The sequence below is a fragment of a genome, unplaced genomic scaffold (genome assembly GCF_019419815.1).
Source record: "Pyrus x bretschneideri cultivar Hongxiangsu unplaced genomic scaffold, Pyrus_bretschneideri_v1 Contig7, whole genome shotgun sequence".
Lineage (NCBI taxonomy): Eukaryota > Viridiplantae > Streptophyta > Magnoliopsida > Rosales > Rosaceae > Pyrus > Pyrus x bretschneideri.
Genome location: NW_025999809.1, coordinates 1,804,480 through 1,818,530, shown reverse-complemented (window position 1 = coordinate 1,818,530; position 14,051 = coordinate 1,804,480). Strand labels below are relative to the sequence as shown.

Here is a 14,051-nt window from a genome sequence, read left to right as displayed (position 1 = left end):
GGATGTTTGGTGGAAGGGAAAAGGTGTGGCTGTTTGTGATATTAAATGGGATAGTGCGTAAGGTGGCTGCATGTTAGAGTTATAATGGGAATTATGGAATGGAATGGTGGGGGGACTGCACTAATGGAAATTATGGAGAGAATGGAATGTTATGGTGGCTGCGGATTGGAATGAATTATGGGATATGGTGGATGTGTGGCTGATTATTGTATTAAGGTTAATGGAAAAATGCACGGATTGATGGAGTGAATTAGGAGAGAAAAATGGAATGGTGGGATTAATGAGAATTAGGATGCATCAATTAGAATGCATGACGGCTAAATGGAAAAGAATGGGATAATGGCTGAATAATATATATGGGATATGATAAGGTGGCTGCGTGTTAAATAGAATTAGGGTATGGAATGCACGGATGAATGAATAATGGGAAATTGGTGGCTGATTAATGTTTTTAAAATGGATGCACGGTTTAGAATTAAAGGGAATTAGGGTTTATGGATGATGGATAGGAATGGTGGGATGGGAGAATGGCTTGATATTTTATTTAGGGTTAGTGGAATAATCATGGCTTAGCAAAATTAGGGTGAATGGATGGTGTGGACGGATTGATTGAATGGAATGGGAAAAGTATAAAATATGGAATCAATGGGATATGGTACGGATTATGGAGGGATTTGAGGGTTAATATGTGAATGATTAATGGGAGAAAATAAAAGGCACGGCAAAGATGGATAAGGAGCCTAGGGTCTTCGTTTTGTGTCCTAAGGTTGCGTTTGGTACGCGGGACGGGACGGAACAGAGTGGGACGAGGCGTTCCGTCCCGCGTTTGGTGCGCCTAAAATGAGTGGAACGGGCTGTTCCATGGAACAGATTTTGGATGATTTTCTGTTCCACACCCCCACCCTGGAACGGGTTGTTCCACGCCTGTGGGACAGAAATTTCCAAAATTTTAAGACAAAAATGCCCCTTGTCTTTTTCAAAATTTACATCAAAAATCATATAACAAACCCTAAAAACTATCCCTCTTCTTCTCAGCCGTCGTGTTCCTCCCTCTGCATCTTCCCTTTCCTCCTCATCTTCTTCCCTGTAGCCTCTTCACCTCTGCATCTTCCGTGTAGCAGCTCTGCGAACCTTCCTCCTCATCCTCTTCCGTAGCATCTTCAGCTCTGCATCTCGGTTCCAGGTTCGATCTGTTTTCGTGTAGCTCTCGGTCTCTCTTTCTTCGATTGTTCAAATGTTTTTTATTTGTTCTCTGTTTGTGTTTGATATTTTGTATCAACTAGAGTGCAGCAAAATACTAGTTTTTTTTGGCGATTCTCATCTGGGTCTGGTACATTTTTTTCTTTGGTTTCTGTTTCCGCTTTCAATCTGTCTTTCTGTTCTCAAATTCAATTTAGGAAATTAGGCATCTTGCAAAATCTCAAACTTTTTGGGGAATGTCATAAAAACAATGATATTGGAAAAATACAGAGGCTGCTTTGTGCTCTTGTGATTCCCAGTCGACCAAATACATTGGGGAGCCTGCACCCCGAAATCTACGCACCTCTGTCAAAGTTTCAAATGTGAGTTTACTGATTCATTTTGTTTTTGTGAATGAATGTTTTCATTCATATCTTCTTTTCAATGGCGACATCATGGGCTGTGAGAGCCGAGCTCCCCAAAGCTCCTGATCTGTGCGCTGACCGCTCCATTCTGCGAAATGGGTCTTCCTCCTCTCGCCGCCGCGACCTCGTTTTCGTCGTCAATCCCAGCGGTCTCTCTCTCTCTCTTTCTCTCTCTCTCTCTCTCTGTTTCTGTGTTTTTATAAGTTTTGTGGGTGTGTTTTTATGATTATTGTGGGTTATTGAAATGGGAAATTGGAGCAGGTGCGAATGGGAGGACAGGGACGGAGTGGAAGAAGCTGCTTCCGTATCTAAGGTCTCGCCTTGGCGCTGATTGCAATGTGAGTTTCTTACCCAATTTTCCTCTCTTTGGTTTTTTACCCAATTATCCAATTTTGGTTTCACAATTCGTTAGAGGTTGGAGATTGAAACCCACTAATTTATGTTAATTTTGGTTGTACTTGCGTTGCTTGTATTAATCTTTTGGATTAATTAATCTTGCTTGGCAAGACAATTGGAAATCCTATGTTATCTTAGATCATATGTTTTTTTTGGTTGAAATCTTAGATCATATGTATATCCATGAAATTCATGCTCTTTTGTAAAGCAGTTTACTATGTTATTGTTTTCACTGTTATACCTGGGAATCGTTTTCAGTGTTTGTCCCAAGTGCTCTGCGGTTTGGAATTTCTTCGCTTTTTGTTTCAATTTTTGGGTCTTGCTGTACACCACAAGTTTTAACCAATCACTTCACCAATTACTATTCACCACGCTTGTGTAAATTTGTAAAAATGTAGAACCATTGAATTAAAGGCTTGCAGTGGATTTGGTGATCTCCTCTCTGTCTGTCTTCCCCACGCTTGTGTATGCAATTGAACAGATCACTCTTTTCCAATTATTTATTTGAAGTCCTTGTTGTATCTGTTTTGTTTCCCCATTGAAACACACATGTTGAACTTGTCTAATTTTACTTTCTCTTCTTATCGGCAGATATGTGAATCTTTGACATCAGGTCCTTCTCATGCGATTGACATAACGAGAGAGGTGGGATTTTGTACTCTTATGCGATTGTCAATGGACTAATCCATCTGATGCATTTTGTTTTCCAGATTCGGAAAACCGTCCCTTTCAGATTTTTGGCCAAATATGGACTCAATGGAGGGATGATCTTGCAAGAGAAATATATGATGAGTGGAGAGGAAGGAGGGCTTGAAAATTGGTTAACATGGTAGTTGTTGTAATTGTCTTTTAGATGTGGACTCAATGTAGTTGTTGTAATTGGCTTGAAAATTCGTAACATCAAGACTATTGAGATGTTGGTTATTGTAATATGGTAATTGGGAGTTATCTAGATATTATGGCTTATTTGATATGTTTATTTGTTTTTTAAGTCAGGACGGATGTTTGATTTCGGATATTTCATGTTTAAGTTATGCATATTTCATTTTCTTTGTTTAAGTTCTAAATGTTTAAACCCTAAAATGTTTACGATATGCATTATCATTAAACTTATATATTTTTCAACATTTGTCATGTGCTCTTATGTGGTATGCCTTGTTCCTACAATGAGGAATATTTAGAGGGGTGTCCTTCTAAACAAGGCCAATTCTAATGTTTCTAGAACCTAACCCTGAACAACAACCCACAATTGAAAGGACCAAAATTAGGGACTAAAAATTGAATTGGGGTGTGGGTTTTGCAATTTGCACAATAAAATTTGATGGGTTTGTGGTGAAAATTCGAATGAAGGTGTAGAAAACGGGAAAAATTACAAATTTTAAAGGGGTTTGCATGTGAAACACAACATATACCTATTAAAATTTGGACCAAGAAAAACAAATAATGGATAATAGTGTTCAAATTTGAACAACTTATTTAAAAAAAAAAAAAAAAGAGTTATGTCCCGTTCCGCCCATAAAATTGTACCAAACAAGTGACGGAACATGGGTATTTTAGTCATTTTAATCTTTTGGTTCCGTTCCGTCCATGTGCTACCAAACACAGGACGGAACAACCATCTTGTTCCGTCCTGCGCGTACCAAACATAACACATAACATCTGTTTCGTCCCGTCCCGTCCCGTTCCGTCCTGTCCCGTCCCGTCCCGTCCCGTCCCGTCTGCGTACCAAACGCTACCTAAAGTACCTACAAGGTCTTCAAAGTGGCTAGAAAATACGGACGTTTAGATTAGGAAAGGTTACCAAAACGGGAAACTTAGGGTTAACTTTCCTAAAATAGGAAACCTTGTTTGAGTAGGATTCCTCGTTTTGGTAAGAATTCATCGTTGGCGTAGGAATTCGTCGTTTCTTCACGTCTTCAACTCATTCATTCCTCTTTCGCTCCAAAAGGCTCCAATTTGCATCTTCTTGCACACTTTGGCCTTATAATCTGAAAATACACAAAAGTGACCTTAAACACTGAAATAGATAAGTAAACACAACATAAATGCACGAGAACAAGCTAATTAAGTCGCATGATCATGCTCCTATCACTAATGTCCATATTTCTTCATTATCGATAAGTGCATTTCGGTCTCTTGCCCCCAATGATGGTAGTGCAAAAGGTGTTGTGCGGTGTGAGTTACGGCCATGTCTTCAAGGTCAAGCTCAAATTGCCCTTGTTGTGCCAGCTTCATGATGAGCTCTTTGAAGACAAAACACTTGCCAATAGGTTGGCTCATGATACGATGAGCTCTTCAAGGTCAAGCTCAAATTGCCCTTGTAGTACCTAGGATCTTTAACGCAATTCATCTTTTCAGGCCGCTTGCATTCAGGTAACTCAATCACCTTCGTTTCCAATAAGTCATATAACATTGTAGCCGCGTCAGAGTTCGGAAAAAGGTATGTCTTCTACTCCTGTTCCCTTAAGGTGTTTTTGTACTTGTCTTAGGTGTGAAAAGACTCACCTTTTTTCATCTCCTTTGCTTTGTTCTTGGAGGAGATCTTGACGGGCACAGAGTAAGTCTTGATGGGGGTCATATTGATGGTAAAAGCTTCATTGGCGGGCTTTTTCCCAGTCTTGTCTAACTTTACAGCCAACACCTTATCCTTCTTGAAGTCGGTGATCGGCTCCTTCTTCCCATGATTGGAGATACTCAACTCCATGTTGTGGGAATGAGTTGGCAACTTCTCAAATGTTCTCGGTTTTATACCTTGGAGGATGTAATGTAACCCCTAGTGCATGCCTTGAACGCACATCTCAGGGCGAAGGCTTCAGAAAGCCAATCTTTGCAATCTAGACTTAATGAACGCCATCTACTGATGTACTCGACGATAGGTTCATCTTTCCACTACTTTGTACTCGTTAGCTCCGGTATGCTTATGGTGCAACTAGTGTTGTAGAAGCAGCTAAGGAATTCTTTTTCAAGCTAGTCTCAGCTATTAATAGACTCGAGCTCAAGGTCGGTGTACCAATCAAAGGCATTACCTTTTAGTGAGCACACAAACTGCTTGACGAGGTAGTCTCTATCTGGGCCAAAATTGTTGCAGGTTTTAATGAAATGGGCAATATGGCTTTTAGGATTGCCTTTTCCATCGAATTGCATGAATTTTGGCGACTGATAACCTTTTGGCATCTTTAAGGTGTCAATCTTCTTGGAGTATGGCATTGAGTACAGCACGAAGTTGTGTGAGCTTCCTTCATACTACACCTTGATCGTGCTAATGATCTCTCCTATAGCTGTTGGATAGAGAGATCCCATTAGCATCGTTGCTAGTCCGGCATCTCCTCGAGCTTTTCCATCAAAAGCTCATTGTCCTCATTGATTTCCTTCTTTTGTAGATCAACCTTTAGGTCGGGGTCATCTTTTTCGTCATGCTCCTCCAGTCAATTGACGAGTGCGGCAATTTGCAAGTCATTTTCCTCCATAATCCTTGTTAGCCTTGTAATTGCTTCATTCTTTTGAGCTAGCTGCTCCTCAATGGAAGTCGCACCAGTAGTCATGACTTACATGGCTATAGGATACGAGCCACTACTTGAGTCTGCATTAAAAGTCAAGGACTCGGAGTACCTCCTCGGGCTTTCCTCCCTTGGCGTCCTTAGTGAGGCAAGGATGATCACGGGCATATGCCTCGTGTGCTCTTGCTCATTCGACAGAGTTGATGTAGGGGTAAAATGCACGGCAGAGAGAGCTCTTGCCTTGTTTTGGGTTGTGAAGCTGAAAATGCCACCACTCACGATGACTTGATCTCGGACAAATGATTGAACAATTGCTTAAAGTTTTGAGCTTGAACCAACGCTTGGATAGTCTTCATGTCAAGGTGCGGCAAAGATAATGTTGACGTGGGATTTCGTTGATTCAAGGGTCTTGGCGACTTGATTGTGAAACGAACGTCGTTACAAGTTTTGAGCTTGCAACAAACTCTTGAAGAGATTGGCACAAGTGCTTGTTGATTCTTCAAGGGAATGCTTCGGCTTTGGTACACTAGCTCTCTTAAAGCCTTCCATGCAATCTTTTTACCACTCATTTTGCAAATTCTCACTTCAATGAGGCAATCTTTCCGCAGTTAAGGGAAGATAAGAATGTCAAAGTTCCTGTAAAATAATGCGGATTTGTGTGGATGTTGCTCACTATGTCTCATCTCAATCCTCGTACCGTACAAGTGTGATGAGTAAGTGCGATGTATTCTAGCTGTCAAAATGTTGTTCTAAACACAATCATTTGATTTAGCTAAAGTGACAAGATCATATACCAACTGCAAACATGCCTGTAAGGATAGATAACAGAGGTCGAGTCAACATCCCTGAAGGGTGTGCCGCCTTTTTGGAAGGTTTGGCTGCTTCTGTTGGAAGGTCCAATACACTGATGTTTATCTAATCAATATGTCTCGGCCTGAAGCATAACAGGTCACTCGGTTTATAGGATTCACTTTCCTCGAAGAGGAATCCATACTCGAATACTATCTTAATCATTTCCACCTTATGAGATTAATCCAGATTACTCTCGAGACTTGAAATTCTTGGTCTAGTATACTAGTTTGGATGAGATATGGAATTGGAATGAGATTATCGTCGATGATGTTTTCACTTATACGATAGCTACCGACATAAATGAAAAGCGATGATATCAAACCGTGTTATGTTGATTAGTGACAACGTAAAACTGATTAGACAACTGAAACCACAATCTAGGTTTAAATTCCTTATTAAAGTATGTTTAGACCTATCATTCCTACATTGCCCAAGGTAACCCTATTGTGTTACAAATGGGAAAGAAAGCGTAATGAGATGAATGAAATAGTGCAAAATAAAGCACACCTTACGGCGCTAGATTTCTCTCAAACATTATGTGATTGATTGCAACATTATGAATGTGGTTAGTGTTTTTGTGTAGGGATACTGATATGAAAATTGACATTTAAGTTCTCGAAGAATTACATAGACTGGTTCAATTAGTTCCAAACCATGGATTAAAGCAATCTGGTGGATGTGTTCATTTACAGATTGAAGCAATCTAGTGGATGTGGTATACCCGCATCTGAAGACAGAACTTAAGATGAATGATCTTAAGAAAACTCATTTATGCCTTTACTTGAAGTTCAAGCGTTATTCTGACGGTACATTGGTCCACTAGCCGAACTACACCTTGACGATGTTACCTGTGAGTATACCAATGATCTTCCATATGCGATTTGCAAATGAGACCCTTGAAGAGGCTATAGAATCCAAGGTTCCATATTTGAATTCAACTTTGCACTTTGTTGTACTTAGCTCATTGCGTTCGACATGACAACTCATTCGATGTTAATCTATTGGTAAAGATGCAACACCGCACCTACACACAGCCACTGAATTGGTATTAAACCCTTGCAACGCACAACCCCGAATGGTTATGTCTTTACCATTAGGGATATCGCAATATCTTTGAGGTCCACAATATGATCTTAGTTACAAAATCTTTGAACCGTTCCAAGGCTCACCTTGCTTCACTACGCTACACATGAGACATGATTAAGAGCTCTTATTGAGCATATTCGAAGTACTTGCTAATTTCATCCATCATTGAGTCCCAACGATGATCCATGAAGACTTTGCCACATGTATCAACCCAACAAAGACATGATACATCAACGAAGTCAACGCGAAGACATATTACACCTTCATTATCACATCAGCAAAGCATCAGGAGATTGAAGTCATGCAAGTCGATCCCAAACAACCTTGCAACCTCTACACAAAGTTATTGCCGAAGTTAACTTTTCAGAAGCTCGTCCGAGGAATCTATATGCCTAAATTTTCATATCCAATGCTTGTAGTCCTTATTTAGAAGTTTTGTCAAACTCAAGGAAAGCATCCAAAAGTATACTCACTTAATCTCAATGTACTTTTTTCCCTACGATTAAGATCACTTTACCCACTGGGTTTTTGCTACCTAACTAGGTTTTGACAAGGCACCCATCATGGGCCTGATCTTATCCTTGTGAGCTATTCTACTTACGTCCAGAAGATGTTTAGCTTTGACTTAATGCAACTTCTCACTTTTCTTCTTAGTTTATAGGCTTTTATCCCACCTTGGGTTTTACCATAGCGAGATTTTATGTGTTTTACTTTTTATGCATTCTTCCATTGATCTCAGACTCACATTCGCTCGTTGTGCTGACGACTTCATTTACTAATCTACTTCATTTGCTAAAGACCTGATGCGATGCTTTCTTTGAGTATTTACACACTCAAAGGGGAGTGATATAATCCTATTAGTTTAGGAATATGATTGTATAAATCATTTCATATTTGGGATATCCTTATCGGATTCTATCATATCTCTTAGACTAGATATTATCCTATTAGAGTTCTAATCCTAATCGGGTAAGGAAATTGCCTTCTCGACTACTATGAATAAAGGCACAATGGGATGAGATAACACACCTCACAATTAAATCTCTTGTCTCTCTCTCTCTCTCTCTGTGCCACTGGTCACCCCCTATTTATCCTCTATAATTGTTCAATAAAATAGTCCTACAACAAAATGTCCAAAATAACCGTGATATATTTTGTTTTAAATAACTCCAATATGTTTAATAATATTTAAATAAATAAATAAATAAAAAGGAAAAAAATGCAAGACTTAGACATCCAACATCTTCAGAAAGCCCAGTATTCACACTTATCGTCGCTCTACAAAGACCTGAGATCCCAAACCACTCTTCTTCTTCCTTTTCTATCAAACCCGTATATCTCACTGCCAAGTCTCTTTCTCCTTCATTGAAGTTTCTCACCTCCGTCTAGGACACACTTATTCCTTCCTCTAACCTTTCTATGGATTGTAGCTCAATCTTTCCCAATCTCTCTACCACAAATATCACACCCCACCCACCACTATTTATTTATTATTTTAAATTATGTTTTGATTTTTGTTTCAAAATTTTAGTAATTAATAAAGTAGGGGTTTATGTGTGTGACAAATTAACAATCACTATTTGCAAGCAAAGTTTTTCACCCTCTTCCCCTTAGTGTATAAAATATCGTTTGTTAAAAGTTAAAAAAAAATTAAAAAATAAAAAAGAAAAGAAAACATCAAGGAGTCCTATGTGAACGTCCAACTTTGTTGGTCATGCAAATAAATTTCCATATTCACCGCTACTATAGATAAATAAAAAATAAAAAATAAGAAAAAATAAATAAAAGAAAAGGTCAAGGAGTCATGTGTGAACGTCCAACTTTGCTGGTCATGCAAATAAATTTCCACACCGCTACTATAAATGCTCCACGGTACCATATATAGCATCACTGCTATCATAAATACTCACACACCATAACATCTCAACTTCCCATCCACAACCTAATAATTCAGTATAGCAAAAGGAACAAACTATTAACATGGGGTTGTGCAAGATTTCCTTATCCCTCCTTTACATTTTAGGCTCAGCCCTAATCCAATCGACTCATGCCCAAGACACACCCCAAGACTTCCTCAATTCCCACAATTCCGCTCGCGCAGCAGTAGGCGTCGGTCCCTTGATATGGGAGGACAATATAGCACGCTTTGCACAAAACCACGCCAACCAACGTACTGGCGACTGCAATCTCACACACACCTATGGGCAATACGGTGAAAACCTTTCCACAAGCACGGCTGACTTGCCGGGAGCGGAGGCTGTGGACAGGTGGGTGGCGGAGAAGGTTGACTACAATTATGAGTCAAACTCGTGTGTTGATGGCAAGATGTGTGGGCATTATAGGCAGGTGGTTTGGAATACGACAGTTCGTGTAGGGTGTGCAAAAGTAAGGTGCAATAATGGGGGTACCTTCATTGGGTGTAACTATGATCCCCCCGGCAACTATCAAGATGAGAAGCCTTACTAACCATGGAAGAATCAACAACCACTCTGGCAGTTTTTGCTGATTAATATATCTATTAATTAGAAATTATTCGATACGATCCATATTTTTATGGAAATCTCTAAAAAAAATCTGAGAAAAATAAAGAAATCGACAGATATTGTTGTTATTTCTAAAAAATTTATTCAATATCAGAGAAACTCTCATATTTTGTCCAAATCAATGTTTGAAAATTTCTAAAGTTTCCTTTTAAATTTTCATTATTTCCATTTAAAGCAACCGCTTTCGATGTTGATATTCAATATATCCGTCGATATTTACACAAATTTGCACATCAATATTTTTATCGATATTGATATTTTAAACAACAATTATATCTAAGAAGATAAGCTATATGTTATTAAGAATAAAATGAACTAAGAAGCAATGACCGATCATTTGTATATAGCTTCCACTGGCAAGGGTGATCTTGTCCGGCGTCCAACTCCCACCTACACAAGGCATATACAACATGGCATCTTACTCTTCGATTTTCCTGAGTTTTCTTTGGCATAATTCAGGCTACTTAACCATGATAGTTTAAGGGTGATCCTATCTGGCGAGCTTTGGTGACGGCTCCTGGCGTACCAAACGTGGGACGAGGGAGTTCCGTCTCACCACGTTCTGTCCCATCCCATGTACCAAATGGTACCTTAACTAATGATTGAAAGCGTTTTGGATAAAAGTGTTTTTGTGTTCCAAAAGCACTTAAAGTGCTTTTTTCAAGCATCAGTTATGTGCTTCTTGCATGAAACAAGTGCTTTTTCCAAGATTCACTTGCATAATAAGGATTGATTCCAAAAACATTTTTATCAAAAGTGCTTTTAATCATTTTAAAAGTACTTCTACACATTGCCCTAAAATTGGTTGGTTGCCAAAGACATGGGATCGTTAGGCTTTGGGCTTATACCCTTTCCATACCAGTATTAAGATGGATGAATGGTCACGACATTTTTGGGCGCGTCTATTTTGCGGTCAATTAGCGCGGAACAGAATCCCCTCCTAAGCATGGGGACTGGAGCCTGCTGAGCAGCCCAACTGGACCCTTGAAATTTGATCCAACGGTTACAAATAAGTGGCCCCTCTAAAAGTTATAATAATTACAACTGTTGGATTAAATTTTAAGGACCCCAGATGGGCTGCTTAGTAGGCTTCGATCCCCATGCTCAGGGGGGATCCAGTTCCAATTGGCGCGGACCATCCGTGTGGACCGTATGAATCATTAAGAATGGTTTGAAAAGTCATTTGTAGTGGGCTATATTTTTTATAGTCAGTGTAATATGTCTAAGGGGATGAACTTTTGGTTTGCAGTGGGCAAACTTGCAAACTTGTATGTTTAGAATATATCTTTCTGCTACGAGACTAATGGATTGTGTGATACACTAAATGTGGCTCGTGATGAATGTATATAACTAAATGTGACAAGTTATGAAAGATTATGAATGAAAATAAATACAATCACTAAATAAACGTTTAAATGAGATACTGACTTTATAGACAAGCATACCAAAATACATATGGATTTGAAAACGATTTCGGAGAGATATGCTACGATAGACTTAATCGGATGATAAAATGTACAAATTAATGAGGCAACTTCGACCACTGCAACAGGAAGGCAGATTCCACCTTGAGGATCCTGGAGGCCTATACGAGCAGCCTTTGTGTGCTCGTGCTCCTCATACTCACCACCATTTATAATGATGTCTACCACTTGTGAAGGCAAAATGCAATCTCAATCATAGCCCTTGTGGTTACCATGGAAAAACAAATGAAATTTCTCAAACCCATATGGAAAGCCGAGTCACAATCTTCTTGGAGCTTCTTTACCGCCCATAAAGTGATTGACCTAGCACTTGAAAATTCCTTTTCTTTCATAATAATTGATTATACTTACGTTTTAGTCTATGTATTTGGCATTTGTACTTGGCTGATTTCTACTACACCTCGTTCAACTTATTTTTTAATGTAACCAATGTGGACTCTTCTTTCATGCACTTTTGATGCTAGACACTTACGACAAATGAATTCGCACAAAATTTGTTCTTCACTAAGCAATTTTATTGGTCTTTGTAATCATAATCACTTCCCAAATCACATATGACATATAAGCTTGGCGTGGTGGTAAGAGTGTGATTTATGAAGTTTTCCACAGGAGTTTTGAACAAGTGAATTTTTGTTATGGGTTTGTGAACTAGTTGCTTCCAATGTAAGTGCTCTTTCTCAGTCGGCCCAGTTTATTCCTATAGGTGTATCATGTAAAAGTGATTAAATGTCACACCTGCAAAAGCTAGATGGAATTAACTGACAAATGATGCTCTAGCGTGGATTTATGTTTGATGTTTATAAACTCTTTTGACACTATATAACATCGAGTAATATTTGCACTAACCTTAAAATCGGAACATGATATTAACGATCTAAACCGTTCATCTTTTTACATCCACTACAACATCATATTTTCAAAAAAGAAATTCTGAAAAATGCTTTCTGGTGATGAAAAATTAAAGCATAACTGTAAATGAGAATCGGACGGTTAGAGTTTCTGGCTAAGATTTATGGATTATTATGGTGTCGAGTTGTGGAGTTGACTCATTCACAATTGTAAATTAATTATTTCTAACTTTTTATTTGTTCTTAACTCATATAAAAAAACACTACTCACGAGGGTTTGGAGGGTTTAAAAAATCCAAACGATGAACCAACCATCATCAAAGCCTAGAGGAAGGGATCCTGAACGTCGGCATAATTTTTTTTTATATTTTTTCTATTTCTACGTAATTTATTATGAACTTCTATTGCGCTCTGGTATTTAGGAAGGCTTTGCAATAATTCGTAATAATTTATTTAGCAGTGCAAAAAATACGAAGCCGGGTGGCTCGTGATTTGGAATATGATATTTTTGAATTGAACTTCTCATATTTCATTTGAAGTCGTAATCGAGGTTTTATATAGGATTTTACACTTAATACATTATTTTATCCTCATTAGAGTTTAGAGTTAATTTCAAAGGGTGTCACAATGCTTCATCCAAAAAACACCAGCGATGGAAGTAATGGAATTTGGATTACTGAAGGCATCATCCAAAAAAGCTATAATTCTGGAGGATAATGCTCAGCATGCGAAATAATAATGAAGCGGTGAACATATTCGGATATTTAGATATCGACATTCGACAGTAAATGGATGGTGTAATGTTTAACTATCTATCCAGATAGTTTTCATGCACAAAGAGAAAAAAAATAAAAGGAAAAAACATGAATAAGAAATCAAATAACATATACGGAAATCATAGATACGATAACATATCAAACAACACACCTAAAACAGTATGAGGCTGATGATAGGAGCATATTCATGCGACTTAAATGGCTTGTTCTCGTGCATTTACGTTATGTTTCTTTAGTCATTTTAGTCCTTTATGCTTCTTTTGTGTGTTTTCAGGTTCTAAGGGCTTAGGGAGCAATGAAGTGCATTTTGAGGCTATTTGGAGCATTTTTGGGCATGGATTGGATAGCTTAATCATGGAGCAAAGAGGATGGACGAAATTGAAGCCTTGTATGCTCTTTGGGACATAAAACAAAGGGCCTAGCCCAATCAAACAAATCCTTTGAGCCATGGAAAACCTCTAGCCCAATCAAACAATCCATCAAAGCCATGCAAAACCACCAACACATGCACTCACATGCATTCACATGCATTTCAAGCACCAAACATTCTTCTTTGCCGTGCCTTCCCCTTAGATTTTCAACCCACATGCAACTCTTCATCATTGCACCACAAATCAGCCACTCACATGCATTCACACACACTTCACACAATTCCACAAGCTTTGCCAACACATTCAACCCATCACCCATTCACCTTGTGCCGTGCACATTCCCTAAACATTTCCAGCTTTTCTTCATCATTATTCCCCCTTTGTTCCAGCCATTTTCAACCCACATGCACCCTTTATTCTTCATCATTCTAGCCATGCACATTTAATCATTCATTTCATCCCTATGCCGTGCCTTTCACATGCAATTCCAGCATGCATTCACATGCATTTTCAGCACCATTAACATCTAACCCGTGCATTCCCCCTAATTCCAGCACCTACACACCTTGCATTTCCACTTCCTACTTCATCATT

At 38.7% G+C, this 14,051-nt stretch overlaps 2 protein-coding genes across 4 annotated transcripts; both read left to right on the top strand.

Moving 5' to 3' along the window:
- The first annotated feature begins 870 nt into the window (after positions 1-870).
- LOC125472339 (sphingoid long-chain bases kinase 2, mitochondrial-like) lies at positions 871-2,973 on the top strand. 3 transcript variants are annotated; one of them, XM_048573639.1, is made up of 4 exons: positions 900-1,183; positions 1,471-1,753; positions 1,866-1,942; positions 2,711-2,973. In XM_048573639.1, the coding sequence occupies exons 2-4, from the start codon at positions 1,594-1,596 to the stop codon at positions 2,831-2,833; spliced, it is 360 nt and encodes a 119-aa protein (XP_048429596.1). In that variant the 5' UTR covers positions 900-1,183; positions 1,471-1,593; the 3' UTR covers positions 2,834-2,973. The 3 variants fall into 3 exon arrangements, with proteins under 3 accessions (XP_048429597.1, XP_048429596.1, XP_048429595.1); XM_048573640.1 differs by having other exon boundaries at positions 871-1,753; positions 2,592-2,973; XM_048573638.1 differs by having other exon boundaries at positions 900-1,753.
- Positions 2,974-8,599: 5,626 nt separating this feature from the next.
- Positions 8,600-10,105, top strand: LOC125472601 (pathogenesis-related protein 1-like). Its single transcript, XM_048574257.1, has one exon. The coding sequence runs from the start codon at positions 9,416-9,418 to the stop codon at positions 9,899-9,901; it is 486 nt and encodes a 161-aa protein (XP_048430214.1). The 5' UTR covers positions 8,600-9,415; the 3' UTR covers positions 9,902-10,105.
- Positions 10,106-14,051: the final 3,946 nt, after the last annotated feature.

Bases quoted from the DNA above. Each gene is read 5' to 3' on its own strand.
- LOC125472339 (XM_048573639.1), top strand. From the start codon at position 1,594: ATGAATGTTTTCATTCATATCTTCTTTTCAATGGCGACATCATGGGCT. The intron at 1,754-1,865 runs GTCTCTCTCTCT...AAATTGGAGCAG, and splicing joins TTTCGTCGTCAATCCCAGCG to GTGCGAATGGGAGGACAGGG. The intron at 1,943-2,710 runs GTGAGTTTCTTA...TTTGTTTTCCAG, and splicing joins GCCTTGGCGCTGATTGCAAT to ATTCGGAAAACCGTCCCTTT.
- LOC125472601 (XM_048574257.1), top strand. From the start codon at position 9,416: ATGGGGTTGTGCAAGATTTCCTTATCCCTCCTTTACATTTTAGGCTCA.